General features: G+C 36.9%; 1 protein-coding gene and 1 long non-coding RNA gene across 4 annotated transcripts in view; one reads left to right on the top strand and one right to left on the bottom strand.

Annotated features, from left to right (window-relative positions):
• ngfra (nerve growth factor receptor a (TNFR superfamily, member 16)) overlaps positions 1-15,743 on the bottom strand; it is a 73,344-nt gene extending 57,601 nt beyond the window's left edge. Inside the window, exons 1-2 of the mRNA XM_087244213.1 lie at positions 15,472-15,743; positions 2,263-2,425 (exon numbers count right to left, since the gene is read on the bottom strand). Of these exons, the coding sequence (XP_087100339.1) occupies positions 2,263-2,425; positions 15,472-15,507 (199 nt within the window). The 5' untranslated portion in view covers positions 15,508-15,743. The remainder of the gene's footprint in view (positions 1-2,262; positions 2,426-15,471) is intronic.
• The window catches only part of LOC141381177 (uncharacterized), a 250,631-nt gene extending 230,332 nt beyond the window's left edge, over positions 1-20,299 (top strand). Inside the window, exons 3-4 of one of the 3 annotated variants that reach the window (XR_015480632.1) lie at positions 14,068-14,395; positions 18,529-20,299. This is a non-coding gene — a long non-coding RNA (uncharacterized LOC141381177). The remainder of the gene's footprint in view (positions 1-14,067; positions 14,396-18,528) is intronic. The other 2 variants (XR_015480634.1, XR_015480633.1) reach the window with 2 other exon arrangements.
• The last annotated feature ends 880 nt before the right edge of the window (positions 20,300-21,179 follow it).

The raw sequence follows: 21,179 nt of genomic DNA, 5'->3' as shown, positions 1-21,179 counted from the left end.
AGTTAAATGCCTTCAATAGGTTAATTAGGCAAGTCATTGGAAAACAGCTGTTTGTTATTTAGCCAAAAAATAATCATTTCCTATATTCCTAATAATATTGACCTTAAAAATTTTGTGTAAACTGCTTTTAATAAAAGAAATAATAAGAAAAAATAAAATAGGGCATACTGTGAAATAAATGTTGCTTTGAACTGTATAACCCATATATTCTGTGATACAAACGTAACCTTCATCCTGAAAATATTGAGTCAACCGACCGCCAAGATTTCCTAAGGATTACAAAGACTCCAACATATTATGTGTCTTTTTAAATGTGTGTTCATCTCTCACGTCTTGTTTTTCTCAGTAACACTCAGTCTGGTTTTCCTCAAAGACTACGAAGCTGAACATTTGGCCTAAATTAAAGCATTAAGCACACACACACACAGCAGCAGCTCATATAGCATATCCAGCTAATTGCATAATTACTTTCAGCTTTCTGTCTGTTCTTTGAGTGTATGTGCATGTGTTTGTGTGTCAGAGAGAACATGATTATGTGTTAATAAGCATACGTGTGTACGTCTGAGAGAGACTAATTACCTTAATAAATTTATGTGGGTAAAAGGAAGAATTGTGGATGTTCGTCCATGCATGTGTACAGGTGTTTAATAATACATGAAATATATCATATATATATAATCATACACATGAATATACATTTATTATTAGCCCTCCATGTGAAATATGTATTCTTTTTCAAACATTAAATCAACAGAACAAGGGAATTTTCAGTTTTATCTTTATATATATATATATATATATATATATATATATATATATATATATATATATATATATATATATATATATATATATATATATATGTATGTATGTATGTATGTATATATATATATATATATATATATATAATTTTTTATGAGAGCAAAAAAAACTACTTATTGAGCTCATTATTATTATTATTATTATTAGCCCCCTTTAGAATTATTATTTTTTGATTGGCAACACAACAAACCACTGTTATCAATAACTTGCCAAATTATCATAATTTGTCTACTGTAGTTAACCTATTTAACCTACACTGTAAAACACGTCAGGTAATAAGCAGTTTTACATAAATTGTGATTCATGTTTTTATTTTTAATTTGTCCTTATTTATTTATGCCTTTGAATTGCTTTGTGGGACATTGATCTATCTTCCAGCAACTTTTAAACTCAAAAAGTTTGACTTAGTTTGAAAGGTTTGAAGTTTAAGATTTTTTAATACCCTGTAAAATATATATGATCAATGTCATGCAATAGTCATGACAATATATATTTTAGTTAATTGTAACTTACTTAAGTTTATCATATACTCAATTTTGAAACTTAATTTTAAAAGTTACACGAGCTGTTTTGAGTCAGTGAATTAAAAGTTCAATTGACTAATTTGCTGTGGCTAATTTAATTCAGTTTTAATATTGTTTTTTTACAGTGTAGTTTAAAGTGATATATCATCTGGGCTGGTGTTGTTACAGTAGACTGCCAGTACATTTTCTGTTACTTTACAGACTTATTTCTTTACATATATTATTTTAATACAAAGAAGGCCGGTGGTTCAAGCCCCGACTGGGACAGTTGGCATTTCTGTGTAGAGTTCCCTTGTTGGCGTGGGTTTCCTCCGGGTGCTCCGGTTTCCCCAACAGTCCAAAGACATGTGGTACAGGTGAATTGGGTAAGCTAAATTGTCTGTAGTGTATGTGTGTTAATTAGTGTGTATGGATGTTTCCCAGTGATTGGGTTGCAGCTGGAAGGGCATCCGCTGTGTAAAACATATGCTGGATAAGTTGGCGGTTCATTCTGCTGCGGCGACCCCAGATTAATAAAGGGACTAAGGGACTAAGCCAAAAAGAAAATTTATGAATTTCCAATACATTTGATTATTTTAAACTACTAAAATGTCAATAAAAGTCACTTTGTTAAACTGTTGAATTTTCAACATCAAAAGTCGACAGGGCAGAAATCAACATCCCATAATGCAATTCACAACCTTAAATAATCGGAAAACACAAAATAAAAAAAAACTGTTAATTGACTTTTTTTTTTTACACTGTAGTTGTAAAATAATTAGTAGAATGTTATGCACTGCCATCTCAGCGAAGTGAAATAAATGAGTTATTAGTAACTAGTTATTAAAACTGTTATGTTTTAAATATATATATTTGAAAAAGAATTCAAATTTCACAAGAGTCTAATAATTGCGTAAATGTGAGAAGTGGTACTCACTATCAAGGCACTGAGTGCACTCAGTCTGGGTGGCTCCACACTCCTTGATCACTCCCTCTCCTGGAGGACACTGCACACAGCACTCGCCGCTGTGGGTGAAGCTGCCCGACTCACACTCCTCTTCCACCGCCAGCTCCAGCTTCGAGCTTGACACCAGCCCCAGCTGCACACAGAAACAAATAACATTACTCTTCTATCTCTCTCTAGAGGTCCGCACATGCCTCGCGTCCAATTACCTATAACCCCCCCAGATATTCAGATGGTAACGCTTTAAAGTGTTTGTGAGGCTCTATATTCGTATTGATATTCTTCAAATGCTGCTGCATCCTCCATTAATTGCTGCAATTAATTCTGCCCAGAGCACCTCAAGTATGTCCGTTCAAAGATTTTGTGGATCATTGTGCACTCAATTGTTTCATTTATACATTTGTTGCTATTGTGAACTTTTACCAGTAAAGATGATAAACGTTTTATTCATTTAGCCTGAAAATGCTATCTGTTTTAGCTAACTGAAAATGCTATCTGGGTTTCCATCACAGTGTTAATGGCCTGTTTGAAGTATTATATGAGAAAATGAGTGATCAAAATTTAGAATAAGAATAATAATATATTTATGCTTGCTTGAGGTGGTTTAGGAGGTTTATGTGCGGAAAATGGTTTATTACTGGAGATTGAAACACATTTGCTGAAAAAACTTTGACGTAGCGAATATACACCCACGTAACCAATCAACTATCTCCATTTTGTTTGCCTTGTTGCTGTTGGTTTCTATAGGTTACCAATACTACAATTAGCCGCAATAACAACAGTTGTCAAGGCAAGGGAAGTTTATTTATACAGCACATTTCATACACATTGGCAATTCAAAATGCTTTACATAAACAGGAACAAAAGAGACAGGTAATAGAAAATAAAAACAAAATAATAAAAATAATTAAGATTAAAATGTGTAAAATTGTGTAAAATTCTGTATTTTACACTTAAATTTTCAATAAAAAAATGTGTAAAATTCAAAAAGCTTAACATAAACAGGAATAAAAGAGACAGGTAATAGAAAATAAAAACAAAATAATAAAAATAATTAAGATTAAAATGTGTTAAAACAGGTTATAAAAGAAAGAAAAAGAAAAGAAAGACATAATAGTGTGATCTGTCAGATGTAGCACAGTGCTCATTCAGTAAAGGCATAGCTAAACAGAAGTGTTTCAGTCTTGATTTGAAAGTGCCTAATGTTGGAGCACATCTGATCATTTCTGGAAGCTGATTGTAGTAGCTGAAAGCCGATTAACCCTGCTTTGGCTGAACTCTTGGAATTTCTAGTTTACTTGATCCTAAAGATCTGAGTGATCTGTTTGGTTTGTATTCAGTGAGCATATCTGTTATATATTGAGGTCCCAGGCCATTTGGTGATTTATAGACAAGTGATAATACTTAATAATGAATTAGTAAATGTTCAATTATGATTAATAAATGCTGTACTTGTGTTGTTCATGATTAGTTCATGTTAGTAAATGCATTAACTAATGAACCTTATTGTAAAGTGTTACTCATAATAGATTTTAAACATTCAAGTCCATTCTTGTTAACATCAGTTAATGCACCATGAGTTAACATGAACTAACAATGAACTACTGCATTTTCATTAACTAACGTTAACTAACATGAACAAATACAGTAGTAAATGTATTGTTCATTGTTTGTTCATCTTAGTAAATGCATTAATTAACATTAACTAATGAACCTTATTGTAAAGTGTGACCCTATTATGTAACTGGGAGCCAGTGTAAAGACCTGAGGACAGGTGTGATGTGCTCTGATTTTCTGGTTCTGGTCAGAATCCTGGCGTTCTGGATGCGCTGCAGCTGTCTGACTGTCTTTTTGGGAAGGCCCGTGAGGAGGCTGTTACAGTAATCCACCATGCTGCTCATAAAAGCATGAACAAGTTTCTCTAAGTCAGGGGTCACCAATCTTGGTCCTGGAGGGTCGGTGTCCCTGCAGGGTTTAGCTCCAGCTTGTCTCAACACACCTGCCTGGGTGTTTCAAGTATACCTAGTAAGACCTCGATTAGCTTGTTCAGGTGTGTTTGATTAGGGTTGGAGCTAAAATCTGCAGGACACCGGCCTTCTAGGAACAAGTTTGGTGACCACTGCTTTAAGTCCTCACTGGAAACAAAGCATCTAATTCTTGCAATGTTTTTGAGATGATAGTATGCTGATTTACTTACTGCTTTGTCAAGACTATTGAAACTCAGATCTGACTCCAGAGTCACACCAAGATTCTTGACTTTTTTGTTGTTGTTGTTGTTGTTGTTGTTTGACCCTTAGAGCCAAGGTACACATTCACCTTGAGAACTTCATCTCTGTTCCCAAATGCAATGACTTCAGTTGTGTCTCATTTCAGAGGCTGCATCCGCTGAAGGCAAAGCAAGGTTTACAGAAGCTGGAAATATATTTTCTTTGATCCAAACATGTACACAAAAATGTAAACTATAAAATCACTATTTAAAAAGACATGTCATACTTTTAGTTTTTTTAGCATTTGTTTAGATATCCAAGTAAAATAAAACCTAATTCATACATTTAATTCTGAGTTTTAAAAAAAAAAAAACATCCTACCGTCATAAGCGTACAATGAATCTTTGGATGTTCAACTTGGCAAATGAAGGATGCATTTTGAGGCTGCATTTGAAGGAGACTTTGAATTTTTTTGAAACAAGACTGCCTCTGTGATTTTCACTTTGTTTTTGACAATTTTTAAATGATTTGCTTATAATATTTAGAGTCCAGTACTATTCTTGCAGTCCCATTTGTAGAAATTGGAAAAAAAAAAACAATCTGCAAAACTATGACTTTATGAGAGGAAAATGAAATTAAGAGTTTAGTCACTTCATTAGTCACTGTTTTTTTTTTTTTTTTAAGTCACGTAACAGTGAAAACTGCTGTCATTTAAAGAGCTGTGTGTCCGATTTTCATGTATAAATCACTTTTTTTATTTCCAATGTGAGAACAGCTTGTAAGAAAAATATATGGCCAGATCTACATAGCCTAACACTGCATAATCAATATTAACTCTGTCAGTTTTTACAGTCAGGAAATACATTATTAGTAGGAGGCAGCCAAGCTTTATTCTCAGTATAGTGGCCAGTTCTGAAGGTGGAAGACTCGACGCCCAGGTGGCTGTTTCTCCGTGAAAGGTGGAAGTGTTTTGTTAATATTTGCTAAAATCTAATACAATGCTGCACCTGGGATAAGTGTGTTTATTGTTTTCTGATAAGAGAAATAGCTTCAATTTAGACACAGTATTGTCGCCACAATCATGGCTCTAATATTACATTTTTGACTGTAGGCCAACAAAACTTTTCACAGATTTCAGTTAAATTGTCTTTGAATAGTTAGCAATAAACTGTTAAAGCCAATAATAAAGGAAAAATACAGATTGCAATTTAATTTAATATATAATTTCAATAAATAAATAAAATATAATTTAATAGCTTATATAGGCTAAACAAATATAACATATTTATAAATAAATAAATAGGCTATTTTCAGAAATTTGTCCATGTTTTGTCCATTGAATTAAACAAATAAGACAAATAAGTATATTCCGTGTATTTAAAGGAGCAGTCAACCATGCACTGAAAACAATAGGCTGTAGCCTACCTTAAAACTTAAATAGGCTACATGAAGTCATTGGCTTTCATGGACCATCTTGTGATTTTGGATCACAATTTCGCCATCAACATCAGCACACTCGCTTTCAGTTTAAACTTTTTTCCACAACTGGATCACCGCTATTGTACATGTTAAGTGAGTTTCCAGTAAGCACAATGGTCCCTGCTATCATTATTCTTTTAACATGTCTACCGATTTGAAAAGTCACATATTTCAATTGGTTTTCAGCAGTTTCACTGTGAATTGTTACATTTCCCAGTTGAGTCAATACTGATGAATATCAGAGCTTGAGCAAACATGCCCAGATTGCTATGACAGTTGAAATGCTATTATCGTCAGTCTCTTATGTGAGTAATTTATATAGTAAGTACAAGTAAAAGCACATGTAGAGGTTTTCACAAACACACAGAATTTGGCTGAATTATACAGTGCAAGTTCAAATGATTGAACTCAAGCAAAAAATTTAAGCGAAGAAAAAAACATCTTGTGAGTAAACTACAGTGAGTGATGCAGTGCTCTCTGTGTGGCGTGAACACAGCATTAAATATTATGTGTGTGGCAGTATGAGGACGAGCAATAAGTTTCTTGCTGCAGTTCACTTAATGGCCGCCAATTAATAAAAACACGTTATTAACTGTGCATGTAGCCCCTTTATTGCCAAACTAATAAAAATAACTAATTAAGATGTCTTTTAATAAGATAAATAATAAATAAATAAACAAAACAAACAGGCAGCAACAGTGACTCGAGGCGACTGCGGCCAAACTAAAAGCGAAACAAACATAGTGTCCAGGCCTAGTCCTCTCTCATTTTCCAATGCTGTCTCTCCTCATTTTTCATTTCCAGAGCTCCTTTGTGAGACTCGAGATTGGTGTCGCACATAAGTGAGATTCGTTAGCAGTAACGCCACCAGCCTCGTTCTGCATTTTGTCATTACAACAGGTTTATTTATTTATTCATTCATTCATTCATTTTCCTTTGGGTTAGTCTCTTATTTATCAGGGGTCACCACACCACAAACGCCAACTATTCCGGTATATGTTTTGCGCATTGGATGCCCTTCCAGTCACAACCCAGTACTGGGAAATACCCATACACTCTCATTCACACAGACTATGGCCAATTTTGATTACCTATTTCACCTATAGCACTCGTCTTTGGACTGTGGGGGAAACAGGAGCAAAAGGAGCATACTGGGGAGAACATGCACACTCCACACAGAAATGCCAACTGGCCCAGCCGGGAGATGACAATGCTAACCACTGTGTCACCCATTTGGATTTTATCTCTAAATTGTTTATTTATTTTACTTATGAATTTCTTCATATGGGGACTTCAGCTGCATGACAGCATAATGTGCCGACTGCATTTCACTGGTGTGTCCAAAAGCTTGGGGTGTGGTTGAGCAAGATGAGACGAGAACTCTGAGCCATACATATGTCTGCTGCATGTCCAGCTGTTTCTCTCGTATTGTCACGGGTCCGATTACACATAACTTTACACATGGAGGTCTTGCAGATCACAGTCTACAGATTCTTTTTACCCAAGACACTTATTCGCCCTACCCTTCCCTTAAGCGCTTCCTCTTTCACGGGTTCTGGTTTGTTTGTTGAGTATTGTCAATAACCCAAGGGGTCATAAACATCTGCACACAGGCACTGTAAGAGGTGTTTATGGGTTCGTTCTGTCTGAGTCGACAGATGTGTGTGTGCGTGGTGTGTTAAAGAGGACTTAGAGGCTCATTAGTGAGTTCATTTACTACTGTTCTGCTTCGCTCGGCCTCCCTCTATAGGTTCGGTTTGATCATGTGTTGTGTTCAGAGATGATGTGTAGTGTGTTTTATGTGTAAAGAGGGAAATAGTGACTGGCTACATGGGCTTTGGATGTGGAAGGGTATTTCTCATTCATTGTCTCCATAGGAATTCTTACATTTCTTTAATAAAGTGTTGTAAGCCATGAACCATTAAACCTGAGAGTCATTTAAAAAAAAACTTGATCTGACTGGAAGGGCGTCAACATATGCTGGAATAGTTAGTGGTTCATTTCCCTGTGGCAACTCCAAACAGGGACTAATGCCGAGTTCAGACTGTAAAATTTTCAAAGTAGTCATGTCAAAGATGCTTTCACACTGCATGCCTATCTGGGGTAGCATTTCTTCGCTGCTTTTGGCTCCGTTTCTATCAAGACGATGGCAAGGTTTGTTTGAACTCGGGTCGAACATGGCTCATTATTATATGTACATCTAATATGGTGTATTGTCTTGTCTGTGTATTTAAAAATTGCACTGCATGACTTTGCTATAGGAAGAATTGCAGACAACTTTGTCTTGGTCCGCAAACTACGTATCACAACCAAACACATGCAAGAAGTGTCATGAAAGCAGCGCAAGATCATGTTATCATGACTGTGTTTGTCCACAAGATGCCACTGTAGTTCGCCTGCTACTCCCAGTGAACTACAGTGGCTTAAGAACTACATTTCCATACATTCTTTCGCGCACACACCCGGTCTGTCATCTACACTGATTTGCAACCAGAGCTGTCTCTGTTCTCCGTTGATTACCTGGACTATATATTCAGTCATTCATCCTCTATTTGTCAGTTGGTCGTTGTCGTCTTTATTGGTATGTGTTCCTGATCTTGCACTGTATCTTGTCTTAGTTGTCAAAGTCTAGTTTGAGTTTTATACTGTTTAAGTCCTCGTTTGCTTTGTTTGTTACTTTGTACTTTATACTTTTTTGTATTTCTTTGTCACTTTCACTGCACAATCGTCATTAAAATCTGCACTTGGATTCTACACCTGTTTTTGTTCCTGTTTTGATCCCGTACCGTGACACATGTAGTATATCTTTTGTTATTAAATACATGAGAAAGAAGCCTTTGGTGGGGTAGAAAATGTACTTATTTTGCTCACCTCGCCCTTGATAGGAATTAGCAATATCTCCTCAACTTTTTTCTTTGTCAACCCGGTTGTGGTATTGTTCAGATGACACATCAAACAGACAGTTTGGAGGACAAAAGTGCTCCTGCTGAATTTCCATCAGTTTTTGCTCCATTTCTTGGGTCCAAATAGACGGAAAATGAGCTCCTTTACCTTCTTCCCAAACCTTCTGCTGGCCTGCAGAGACCCATACTAGTGGATGCTGCTCTCTCATTGGTTGTAGGCGATCGCAATGTTATTTTCAGTCAGAACTCATTTCACACTGCATGACTTGAATCGCCGACAGCTCCAGATATTAAGCATGCCAAATATCTCACGGGTGTTGGTGATTCTCTCAGATCGCATCTTTAAAAGTTCACAGTGTGTGATTGTTGCTCACGTGTATGATAACTGCAGGAAAGCCATCCATACGGAAGTAAGCGGTTAACTGGTGGAGCAAAAAGGAACAACGTCATAAAGCCCCGTAGTGTTCGTTTTAAAAACAAAATGCAGCCATACACACTTCTGGCTCAGCGGTGGATTCAAGCATGGACAATGTGGGCAATATCTTGGAGACACTATCCCTCGCTTTTCCTTCTTTACTTTGGTCCACGAGACCCCAAACATCCCCCGTTGTTCAGTTTCTTCCGCGAAAAGGTGGCACGACCGTTTTTTGCCTACAGCACCAGTTAAGCTTAGGCTATATCATTCATGATCTCCAGAAACTAAATATGGCTACATTTTCAGAATGAGCCTATGTTGCTATTCTCAGTAGTTACAGTGAACTTATCCAGTTATCAAACAACTGAAACTGAATTTACACTTACTTGCCACTGAGCTGTAGCAAAATGGTTAATATTTTAACAGCCTCTGTGCTTGTGATGGCTTCGTTTTGAAAGGATTTATGCAATATTTGTCAAAAGTAATTCTTTACGGCGTAAATGAATGGCATTTTACTCCTGAAACCCTACTGTTATGCTCTATTGAGGATTAAGTGGGCCTTGTAGAAGCAATTCTCTTTAATAAAGCTGTGTAAAAAACACAGATTCATTCAATAACCTGTGCATTCCAAAGCATTTTAAACACACACACACACACACACACACACACACACACACACACACACAAGGCAATTTAACTCATAGCACATTTTTCTCTTTGCATTCATTAATTAATTAGCATTCTCTCTCTCGCTCACTCTCTCTCTCAGACACACACACACACACATAGAGCATAGAGGAACCATAGAGCATTACAAAGCTGTATTAATTACATCATGTACAATCCTGACAGGTTGTCACCATAGACTCCCTACAATCAAAGCAAAAAGTAAAAAGCGCTCTGCTCTCCAGCACATCTTCACGACAACTTCACCTCTCTTTCCTAATCTTGTCTACCTCTCTCTCTCATGCACTCTCTTTGCCCTTTAAGACTCTTCTCTTCCACCGCATCCTCTCTCTCGTTCTCATTCAGAAACAGATGCACCAGTACAGCAGCCAACTCACCCCCTCATTTACTCTCTCTCTCTCTCTCTCTCTCTCTCTCTCTCTCTCTCTCTCTCTCTCTCTCTTCGACAAACCCTGGCTGTCTTCCTTTCTTTTTTCTCTCAATTTGCATTCGCTTGAGTAAGCGTGCCGATGAGTTAACTTGGCAGGCTTTAATGGACTCCTCGGTATGGAGCAAGCCGAACGCTTAACACATCTGAGCAAAGGCTATGTGTCTATAAGTGTCTGTGGGTTTAGTTTTGGGGGCGACTAAATTAATCTGCTAAATCTGACTAAATCTCCCGGCGGTCAAATCCGGGAATGTCCTCAAGTGGAAAAGCACATATGTAAGTCCTTGGGTTTTGCAGTTATTTAAATATTATAGCCTGGTAAATGCGTTTAGAAAGTGCCTCATTACTGTGCAATTCAGCGATCTGCACCTGCCCATAAAGCACTGCTATGCGCCAGCCCAAAAATACTGAAGTTTAAAGTTCTTAATTTATGATATTTGGCAGAAATTGTAATAAATATTGGTGACATTTATGTTCAGGGACTAATTTTCACTATCGACGACTTGCTTAATAGCAGGATATTACAAGAATATTGCCTTTCAGATGCCTTAATCCGACCCCATACCTCAACTTATGGCCTCGTTTCCCCTGACTGGTACAGTACGGTATGGTACGGGTCACATTTATCAGGCTTGCGTTTCCACTACCAAGGGTACCCTTTTGGTGGGCGGGGTGTATGACAAAAAAAAGTTTCAGTCGTATCATTCTTGCTCGAGAAAATGTCTACAGTAAAGCTGTACGGGTTGCTTACATATCATATGAGAAGCACTTCTAACAAAACAGATGCTTTATACACAAATACTTCTTTATAAAGGTTTATTACTAACTTTTCTATGAACAGGATTTGATTGTAACTGCAGATCAATGACAGTGCAAAATAGCCTACTGTAACATCTGTAATTATATAAAATAAATAACTAAATGCAACATATATGAACATATATGTACAGCCCCTTATAGTCTCCAATATGTTACCAACTACAGAAGAACTACACACAGCAGACATTTAGTACTTATTTAGATTAAAAAACAACAAGAAATATAGCCCACAATATAGCCCAGTCAGAGCAGACCTCTCATCTGTGTCTGTAATCTTCAGCAGCACATGTAGCCTCTGTTAGAGAGTAATTCCATCTTTCTGAGTTCATAATAGTCTAAAAGGTGAAGATAATAGTTAAAAAAGACAGTTTGTTCACGTTTGCTGAAAAAATAATGTGCTCCTTTTTTTCCGCGCTTCACTCCCTGTGTTTGTCAGCTTCTGACACAATCTGGTTTCAAAAGTACGTCAATAATCAAGCGCACGTTATTATCATCAGCTCAAGAAGTTTGTTATTTCAGATACAGATGCACGGCGAGCGCAAGCAAGAAAGTAAAACCGCTCGCGCATCAGACTGGCTCGTTAAAAACTAAGGGGCACAGGGTAAATCTGCTCTTCTTTTTGACTCTGTGGCTGTTTATCAAGACAACTACAAAGTTTGTTTGAGCCAGTGTCGACCATGGCTCGTTATTATATGTATATATAATTCTGCTGTAATCCCCCACTGTGTATTTCAAACATGGCGGGTTTTTGATTTCATTCTGGCTTGTTGCGTAAGCGAATTAAGTATCTCTGTAAATCAGTAAGATTCAGCTGCCTTTTGGTATCGTTTCTCGTGTTTGTAGTACGGTACGGTTTGGTATGCCTTTTGACAGTGGAAACGGCCATAAAAGCGTACCAAACCGAACTGTACCGTACTGTACCGTACCACTCAGTGGAAGGGCCATTAAAGGGATAGTTCACCCAAAAATGAATATACGCTCCCTTCATTTGTCTAAAACTTATGTACGTTTCTTTATTCTGCAGAAATTGTGATAATTATTGATGACACTTATGTTTGGAGACCAATTCTCACTATGGGCCACTTGCTCATTAGCAGAATATTACTAGAATATTCGCTTTCAGATGCCTAAATCCGACCCTATAAATGACCTTAAAAAATAGTTGACCCAAAAATGAATTAACTTGCTCTTAACTTGTTCAAAACCTATGTAAGATTCTTTATTCTGCATAAATTTCAATTCAAGAGTACCCACTTATGCTTGGCTTTAATAGCAAGTTTGGCATGCTGTCCCCGGAGAGAACCCTGAGCTCAGAGATAGATGAGCCCAAGGGTCCCGCTCAGTCAATAAGTATAGAAGGGAATCTGAGATCAGGTAGATCTTGAGAGCTCCCCTTAGAAAGGAGAGGAAATAGGGTGGAAGCGGGGATTCTTCCAAAACGAAGATAGAGCAGTAGAGAAAAAACATCCATTTATTGTAAACTTGGATAACTCTAATGGGATTATTACTGATTACAGATGAGCCGGTCATGCTCAATTATATCACGTGCTCCTCTCAAAATTAGTTTATGAAACTTCACTTAATATGGATGACACTATGTTTGAGGACCAATTCTCACTATCGGTGACTTTCTTATTAGCAGAATATTACAAGAATATTGGCTTTCAAATGCCTTAATCCTACCCCAAACCTAAAATTAAAGGGATAGTTCACCCAAAAATAAAAATATTCATTCTTCATTTGGTCAAAACCTATGTACGTTTCTTTATTCTGCATAAATTATAATTAATATTGATGACACTATGTTTGGGGACCAATTCTCATTATCAATGACTTGCTTATTAGCAGAATATTCCAAGAATATTGGTTTTCAGATGCCTTAATCTAACCCTATACCTCAACTTAAAGGGATAGTTCACGCAAAAATAAATTTACTCACCCTTAACTTGTTTAAAATCTATGTAAGCTTCTTTAATCTGCATAAATTGTTATTAATATTGATGACACTTATGTTTGCGGACCAGTTCTCACTATCGATGACATAGAAAATAAGATATTTTTTAAAAATGCTGGTTGCTGACTCCCATTGACTTCCATAGTCGAATATTTTTGAAGCAACCAGCATTCTTCAAAATATCTTCTTTTGTGTCTAACAGAAAAAAAGAAACTCTTAAAGTTTTAAAACAATATGAGTGATAGTAAATGATGAGGTAATTTTCATTTTTGGGTGAACTATCCCTTTAATAGCACCTTACCACCAGTAGCAAAACTTATTAATAAGCAAAGGAAATGGACACTTAGGCAAAGATAATAGATAATGTGAATTGGTGACAACTAAAGTGTGACCTGAATATTGTATAAGTTTTTAATTCATTAATCAAAATAACCTCTTCTTTCTCTTATCACAACATTTCTTCTCTGATGAACTATCCCTTTAACAGCATCTTACTAACTATTAATAAGAAAAAAAATTAACAATTAGGCAAAAGTAATAGTTAACAGTTAGTTAGTGTGAATCTGTGCCAAAATTAAGGTGTGGCATGAATATTGTATCAGTTTTTAATTCATGTTATATTTAATCAAAATAACTTCCTCTTCCTACAACATTTCTTCTCTGATAACATGTTTAATGTCAGGAGGGCGGGATCTGCCTGCCAGTCACATGACACTGACCAATAGCCAAACCTCAAATCAATTACCTCAGGATAAATTAAGTCCCACCCATACTATTTTTTCCCCAATCAAAAGACAGCTGCAAGTTTAGACATTCAAACCATGAAACATCAAGCCTACACAAACCACTTTTTTCACCACCCATTAAGCCATTTTTGTCTTCCTCAGATCTCTTAAAGGAGCGCAGTGGCTTCACGCGGGCTTGTAAGATCACACTCCAGCCGAAGCTCATGTGTCGGAGGAGATCCTTCACTGGCTCTCTGCACCTGGATCAAACTCAATTGCCGGCTCCGTTTGCCATTTTGCAAATCAGATCACTGGAAAGAGGTCACGGTGTAATTGTGTTTAGTCAAGAGCGTGTGCATGTTTAAATTGATTTGGTCCGTGTTACGCGAGACTGGAGGTGGTGAGGGTCACGTAGGGCACTCAGTAGGGGAACCCGAGGGTCGCATGCCTGCGCACTTTGGCATATCCCTTTCAAAAAAAAATTACTATGGTAAGTTCAAGCCAAAAATACCAGAGGTGGTTGTGGTATGCATGCACTGTGTCACTATATTCATTCAAAAATGTAGTGATATTCTGAAAATTCATTGATAAGATTTTGAAAATATTGGGATGTAATTGCACAACATGATGGAAATTGTACTTTCCATGGTCATTTCTTTTATGTGACAAACTCGCATAACATAGTAGCCTAGCAAGTTTGGACTAAACATACAAGGTAGGCTACAATGTGGAGGCTTACTACTAAGTAAACACAGTTCAGCTATTTTTCCCATGTTTAAGTAACCACAAAAGTTGCATAACAAGTTAATGAGGTCACATACAGTACTTTCTGTTGGTGCTTGCAAACACAAATTCTCACATAATTTAGATGCACTTTAGCAAATCAGTCCTCGGAAGTTACCTGCAGGAATGCCTTTAGAAATGCTCATCCCTATTCAAGTCATTAAAATAAACTGGACTCTTAAAATCCAAGGTTCTTTTCATGGCATTGATGCTTTCTCAAAGACCCATTAACACTATTTTAATATTTCCTTTACTCAAAAAGTTTATTTTCAGTGGAGAATGCTTATCATTAAAAGAACTCTTCACTGAAAGGTTATATGGGAACCAAAAGCAGCTCTTCCATGGCATCAGTACTATTTTGGAGAATTTATTTTTAAAAGTGTTTGAACACACGCATGCATGAACTAAAACTCCAAAGGCTCACACGAGCTACTAAAATGAGCTGTAATGTGTCAACTGAAATAAAGTCAGTCAAATTAGACAAACTCGAATTTCATCTGAAGCAACTTGCCATGACAGTACAGTAGCCTATTTTTTTCTAAAATTTCTCAAATGCACTATTGCATGTACATTCATTTTAAGTAGCCTAGTAAGAGTGGCCGACACCTGTTCTCCAAAAGCCGGCCAGCTGAGATTAGTCATCACTAGCACAAGCCGAAAACAAGTTCAGCCGAATGCGCATCACGCGCCTCGCGCAGTTCACCTGATGCCAATTAACCTGCATATTGAGAGAAATCCAGCGGCGCGCACTTGCGCTCATCTCAAACTAAAGCGAACACTTACCGCTGCACAAATCACGATCCACAGCGAGGTGTCCATGTCTGACGCGTGCCTTCCCTTCCCTCTCAAACTGTAAATGTGTCAGTGTGGGTTGTGAAGTGAAGCTCAGCCATCGGATAGTTCATATTAGCTCCATGAGGGCGCTCCTCTTGTGCGCTGCTGCTGTTTGGGACTTTAGGACTATACGGAAGCGCGTGCCACCCGCTGATGCGCGCTACTGTCCTGTAGCCTACTGTCCTGTACTCCGCGCTCAGCGCTGTCCAGCAGTGCACTGCGGAGGAGAGAGTCGTGCACGCAGAGATGAGGGGGGCACAAGAGCTTGCCAACTCCCCCCATCAGCACCTCTCTCTCTCTCTCTCTCTCTCTCTCTCTCTCTCTCTCTCTCTCTCTCTCTCTCTCTCTCTCTCATTATCCCTTTCTTTATCTCCAACAAAAACGCGTATGCAGAAGACTGAGCTGATTTTATTTGGTCGCTTTTGGACTTATCATTTTAACTTAGTAGCTTGAAGTCAAATATGTACGCATGCACGTATATGTATGCAAATACTTTCACATCTATTAACGCGTCACCACGCTTCCCTACGTTTACGCGCGTTGTATTTTGTATTTTAATAAGGGGGAAAATGCGCACTGTTTTTAATCAATTGTCAAACCAAGCCCCCTTTAAATACGAAATAAAATAATAATTCGGGTGAATGATAGTAATGGGAGTGACGTCACGCGTCTGGTGTAATCAAACAGACGCCACAGGAGGGCGACTGCAGCCAGTGAGTCACCGCTGTCACATATGAGGCGTGATGAGGGCATAGACGGTTAAGTGCCAGGGATGAGAGGTTTTTACGATTTCTTTCCTTTTCACCTGCATTCTTAAGATATTTTTTCCACCTGTTCGGTGTTTATGACTAGACGTGTTGTAAATGTGATTCTGAAATGGCTCCGTGTGTCTGAGGGGTTTTCATATTTTTGGCTGTGCACTGCAAAAGTCATTGACTTACAGTAGCGTCTTATTTTTAGAATTTAAAAGTCGGTTTAACACATTTTAAGCACTTAAAGGAACAGTTCAAGGTAAATATGAACATATACTGGTAAGTAATAATTTTGTTTTGCCTGTATATGTTTTACTGACTCTCACTGCAAAAAAAATGATTTTCTTACTTATTTTTTTTGTCTTGTTTCTAGTCCAAATATCTAAAAATTCTTTAAGCAAAAATAATTTTTTAGACAAGCAAAACATAAAGTCTTGTTTTAAGAAATAATATGCCAAAATGAAGCGAGTTTTTCCTTAAAACAAGCTAAATAATCTGCCAATGAGGTAAGAAAAATAATCATTCATTTAATTCATTTTCTTTTCAGCTTAATCTCTCTATTAATCTGGGGTCACCACAGTGGAATAAACCACCAACTTATCTAGCATGTTTTATGCAGCGGATGCCCTTTTAGCCACAACCCATCACTGGGAAACACCCCACACACTCTCATTCACACACACATTACAGACAATGTAGCTTACCCAATTTTCCTATACTGTATGTCTTTGGACATTGGGGGAAACAGAGAACCCGGAAACCCACGCAAACGCGGGGAGAACATGCAAACTTCACACAGAAACATCAACTGACCCAGCCAAGACTCAAACCAGCAACCTTCTTGCTGTGAGGCAACAGCACTACCTACTGCGCCACTGCGTCGCCAAGAAAAATAATCTTATGTCAAAAGGAAAAACAAGACTATTTTGCTTACCTCATTGCCAGATTATTTGAGTTGTTTTAAGGAAAAACTCCCCTAATATTGGCATATTATTTCTGAAAACAAGACATTATGTTTTGCTTGTCTAAAAAATGTTTCTTGATTTGAAAAATTTTAGATATTTGGACTAGAAACAAGACAAAAATCTAAGTAAGAAAATAATTATTGCAGCAGTAGCTGTTGACATTTTATGAATCACCAAGGCCCACAATTTCTTTAAAAAATCTTTTTTTACAGTAATTTAAACATCTTGTTGGCCTGAGGATGGGTAAATAATCAGTTTAAATACCCATTGGTCCAATTTAGCAATGCCCAAACTAGGGCCCGCGGGCCAAAGTTGGCCCATGATAACCTTTAAGTTGGCCCGCCATGCCATCTAAGCAGAGAGAAAGAATAATGGGTATGGTTTAGAGATTGTCGTTTCAAATCTTAATATTTTGTTTGTTTGTTTGTTTTATTGTTAAAAGCTAACTGAAATTAAATATTTCAATTAAACAGTGTATATTAATCAGATTTAGTTTAAATGTACATACTGTCTGTCATAGATTCTGCTTGACTAGTGTATTCAGCATTAAACTCCACTGTTATGTGATTGTTTATGCTTTTATTGCAATAAGTTATCATTTTAAATGTTATAATGCATTAGTTAATAGAATTTAAGGCAATGTTTTTTAATAAATTAGGAACTTACCCATGGAAAATTTAATGTAATAAAGTTTGGCATATTAATCTTCGGCCCACGGCTTTCAATGATATTTGGTTTTTGGCCCCTTAAATAAAAAAGTTTGGGCAACCCTGGTCTAACTTGTAGCTATTATTTATTCATATTTCTTAAATCTCTAAAAGTGTTGTTGTTGGCTTTGGGCAAGCAATTTAACTTTTAAAAATGTTTTAATTAAAATGTATCAATGTTAAATGACCAGATCAGTTTACATACTTCCTGCATACTTCCTCGTACATCTAGAAAATGTAAGAGGCCTAATTCATTAATGTCACATTTCTTTCCGGCCGTATCGCATGTTTAATTGTTAATTGCTTTGCAGTTCTCTTTATGCTGTTTCTCAAGCTAATTTTCAGTGAACAAGACAACATAACACATTTTTTTTAATATATAAATATTTATTATGCGTCTCGGTTAAATTTATTACATGTTTCTGCTCATTAATCAAAAAATATTCCTAATACGTGCATATTTTATAAACAGTTTTAACCCTGAATCAGCATACGTGCGCCTGCTCTCCAGTTGACTAAAAGTAACTTTAACCATATGCATAAATAATGTCAGTCTATGATTTTTTTTTTTTCTTCTGACAGAAAGTGCTGAGGGTGAGGAGCGATGATCTTTTGTGCTGATATAAGCTTTAAAGGTAACCAAGACTTGTGTCATCAGCTTTCCAATCCATTAAAGCCAAGAAAGACCTTCCATAAAGTGGTCTTCCAATAGTCGGACTCACAGAGAGACTGCTGACTGGAATCTACTGACATCTTCAGATCAAATGACACCAGGATGGGGGTTCAGCAACTGACCATCTATTTTCAATTGTTAAGAACGACTCTAAATGTTTATTTCAGTGATGGCAAAAGGACTTTTTACCAGCCAGAATAGTGTTTATTTGGCACTAAAACAAGGGTAATCTCACTTAGGCTGACATAATTTGTGAACATTCGAACAGATTAGTTTACACTACCTCTAGAAAACATAACTAAACATAATGAAGCAGGCAAATGGTTTATTAAGAGAACTTTTTGCTTCAGAAATTGAACTACGGGTCATGAATAAATATTATTAAACTGGTAATTATTCTAATTGCACGATTTATAGTGGTTAGTCACTTTAAAGAGATAGTTCAGAAATGTATACTCACTATTTAATCATTCTCAAGTGGTCCAAAACCTTAATTAGTTTCTTTATTCTGTTGAATACAAAAGAAGATATTTTGAAAAATGCTGAAAACCTGTAACCATTAACTTCCATAGTAGGGAAAACAAATATGTAAGTCAATGGTTACAGGTTTTCAGCGTTCTTCAAAATATCTTCTTTTGTGTTCAGCAGAACAAGTCAAATTGGTTTCTCATGAGTAAAATGTGAATATATATTGACAGAATTTTGACTTTTGGTTGATTTATCCCTTAGATTAGATATTTATTCAACTATACAAGTAGATATCAGTTGCAATCAGCCAGATAATATGAATGTAACGTGCATTTTTGGAGGATCTTTTTAGCTTAAATAGTATAACATCATCCTCGCTTTTCCAATTTAGTAAAATAAGGTGTTTTGAAGTCTGAAGTATAAGTTACTATAGATGTGGTTTCACTGGGATCATGTGTCAAGTCGGAAACAGTCTTCATCGATCTGTTAATTTATCAATAAATCCACATCCTACATTGTCAAAGGCGACCACCAGCCCTTTACACACACACGCACACACACGCCTGAATGAACTCACTCTCTGAAATTAAGACTTCACTGAAAGAGCTTCGTGATCGATGGATAACAAGCGAGCAGTCAGGAAAGACATCAAGATCAGCCTCTTTTTTTTCTGCTTGTGGAATTAATTTAGCCTGGATAATTAATCCAGTCAGGGTAAAATTAAATCTGTCAGGATTTATGGATGTTTCTTCAGAGACATAAATTAACGACGTAATACTGATAATGCACACTTTTATTTGAACTAATAATGGGTTGTATCATTTGGCTCTTTTATCAGTTCTATTTTAATAATAACGCAGAGGTTAAATATTATCGCTGATGATAACGTGTGTTTTATAGTATTATCATATGTTCAATGATGTAGCAAATTATACATTATTGCTCTCCATGCTGTCTTCTTGTATCCTTAAAACACTCTCTCCCCAGAGAAAGGACGAGTAGCCTATGTCCAGATGGAAACCTATTACTGTCATTATGGCAAATTACATGCACCGCATGCCTAAACTGAAAATAGTACACGGCCATTAGGCCTACATTTGATCTCTGTCAGTAAGTATAGATGAAAGGTGGCATGAGTATTTGCTATTTAAGTATGAATGTATGAGTCAGGCGTCTATCATGGCTCCAGTGTCAATTTACCTGTGAGTCAGCAAAAAAAAAAAAAAAAAAAAAAAGAAGTCAAAACCCACTTTTTGCCAACGTATGTGATCAATCTAGCTGAAAAGCTTATCTGTATGGGCCACTATTCAGATTGTGAAACATCAAATTGGAAAACATCTACATTTCATAGCAGAAGAAAATACGAGTAAGTTTGAGAACAAGCTTGGCAATGTGTAAAACAACTTTGTAAATGCTTGAAGTTTGAAGTTTTTTTACTGAAATTAAAGTCACAATGTAGAATAGACTCTTACAACAGATTTACCATATTGCAGGGATTAGCATCCCACATAGCAAAATTTCTCTGGCCCACACAATCAGCTTTTGTTTGGCTCACATTCCACCGTGTTTTATGGTACATGACTGGATCAATTTGGCTTCCAGACAAGGGAAAACATGGACTATATCTGGGCTAAGTCTAAACCAAGTTAATAACCCATAACTTGGCCTGAACAGGACTGCAGCCGTGTTAACGGCGTGCTTTCTAGAAATTTATAAAAATGTATTTTAAATGTGGGTCAAGCTCAAGATAGGCCAAACTTACATGATCCACATACAAGTTTTTTAACAACCGGGCCAAATGCTACATTTCACATCTGGCCTTAGTATTGTGGGCCACCTTTAAGACGGTGCCACCTCTGCCAAACCCAGAACATGTTTGGCCCACATGCTGGATGAATGCCTACTGTGCGAGCTTTATGCCTGGGCCAGAATCCTTTGCTAGCTAGGATGTTACAAGCACACATTATCACAAAGTAACATTCCAGGCTCATTTTACAAGTCTCCTAGTGTTAAACAGTTGACTTGAACCATTTTTAAAAACCATTCAGCCGATTTCTATTTCTTGCAAGGTCACATTTAGCTTAGCATAATT

This window comes from Danio rerio, chromosome 3 (genome assembly GCF_052040795.2).
Source record: "Danio rerio strain M-AB ecotype USA chromosome 3, GRCz13ab, whole genome shotgun sequence".
Classification (NCBI taxonomy): domain Eukaryota; kingdom Metazoa; phylum Chordata; class Actinopteri; order Cypriniformes; family Danionidae; genus Danio; species Danio rerio.
Note: the sequence above shows the minus strand (reverse complement) of the source record. Positions and strands in the feature narration are given on the sequence as shown.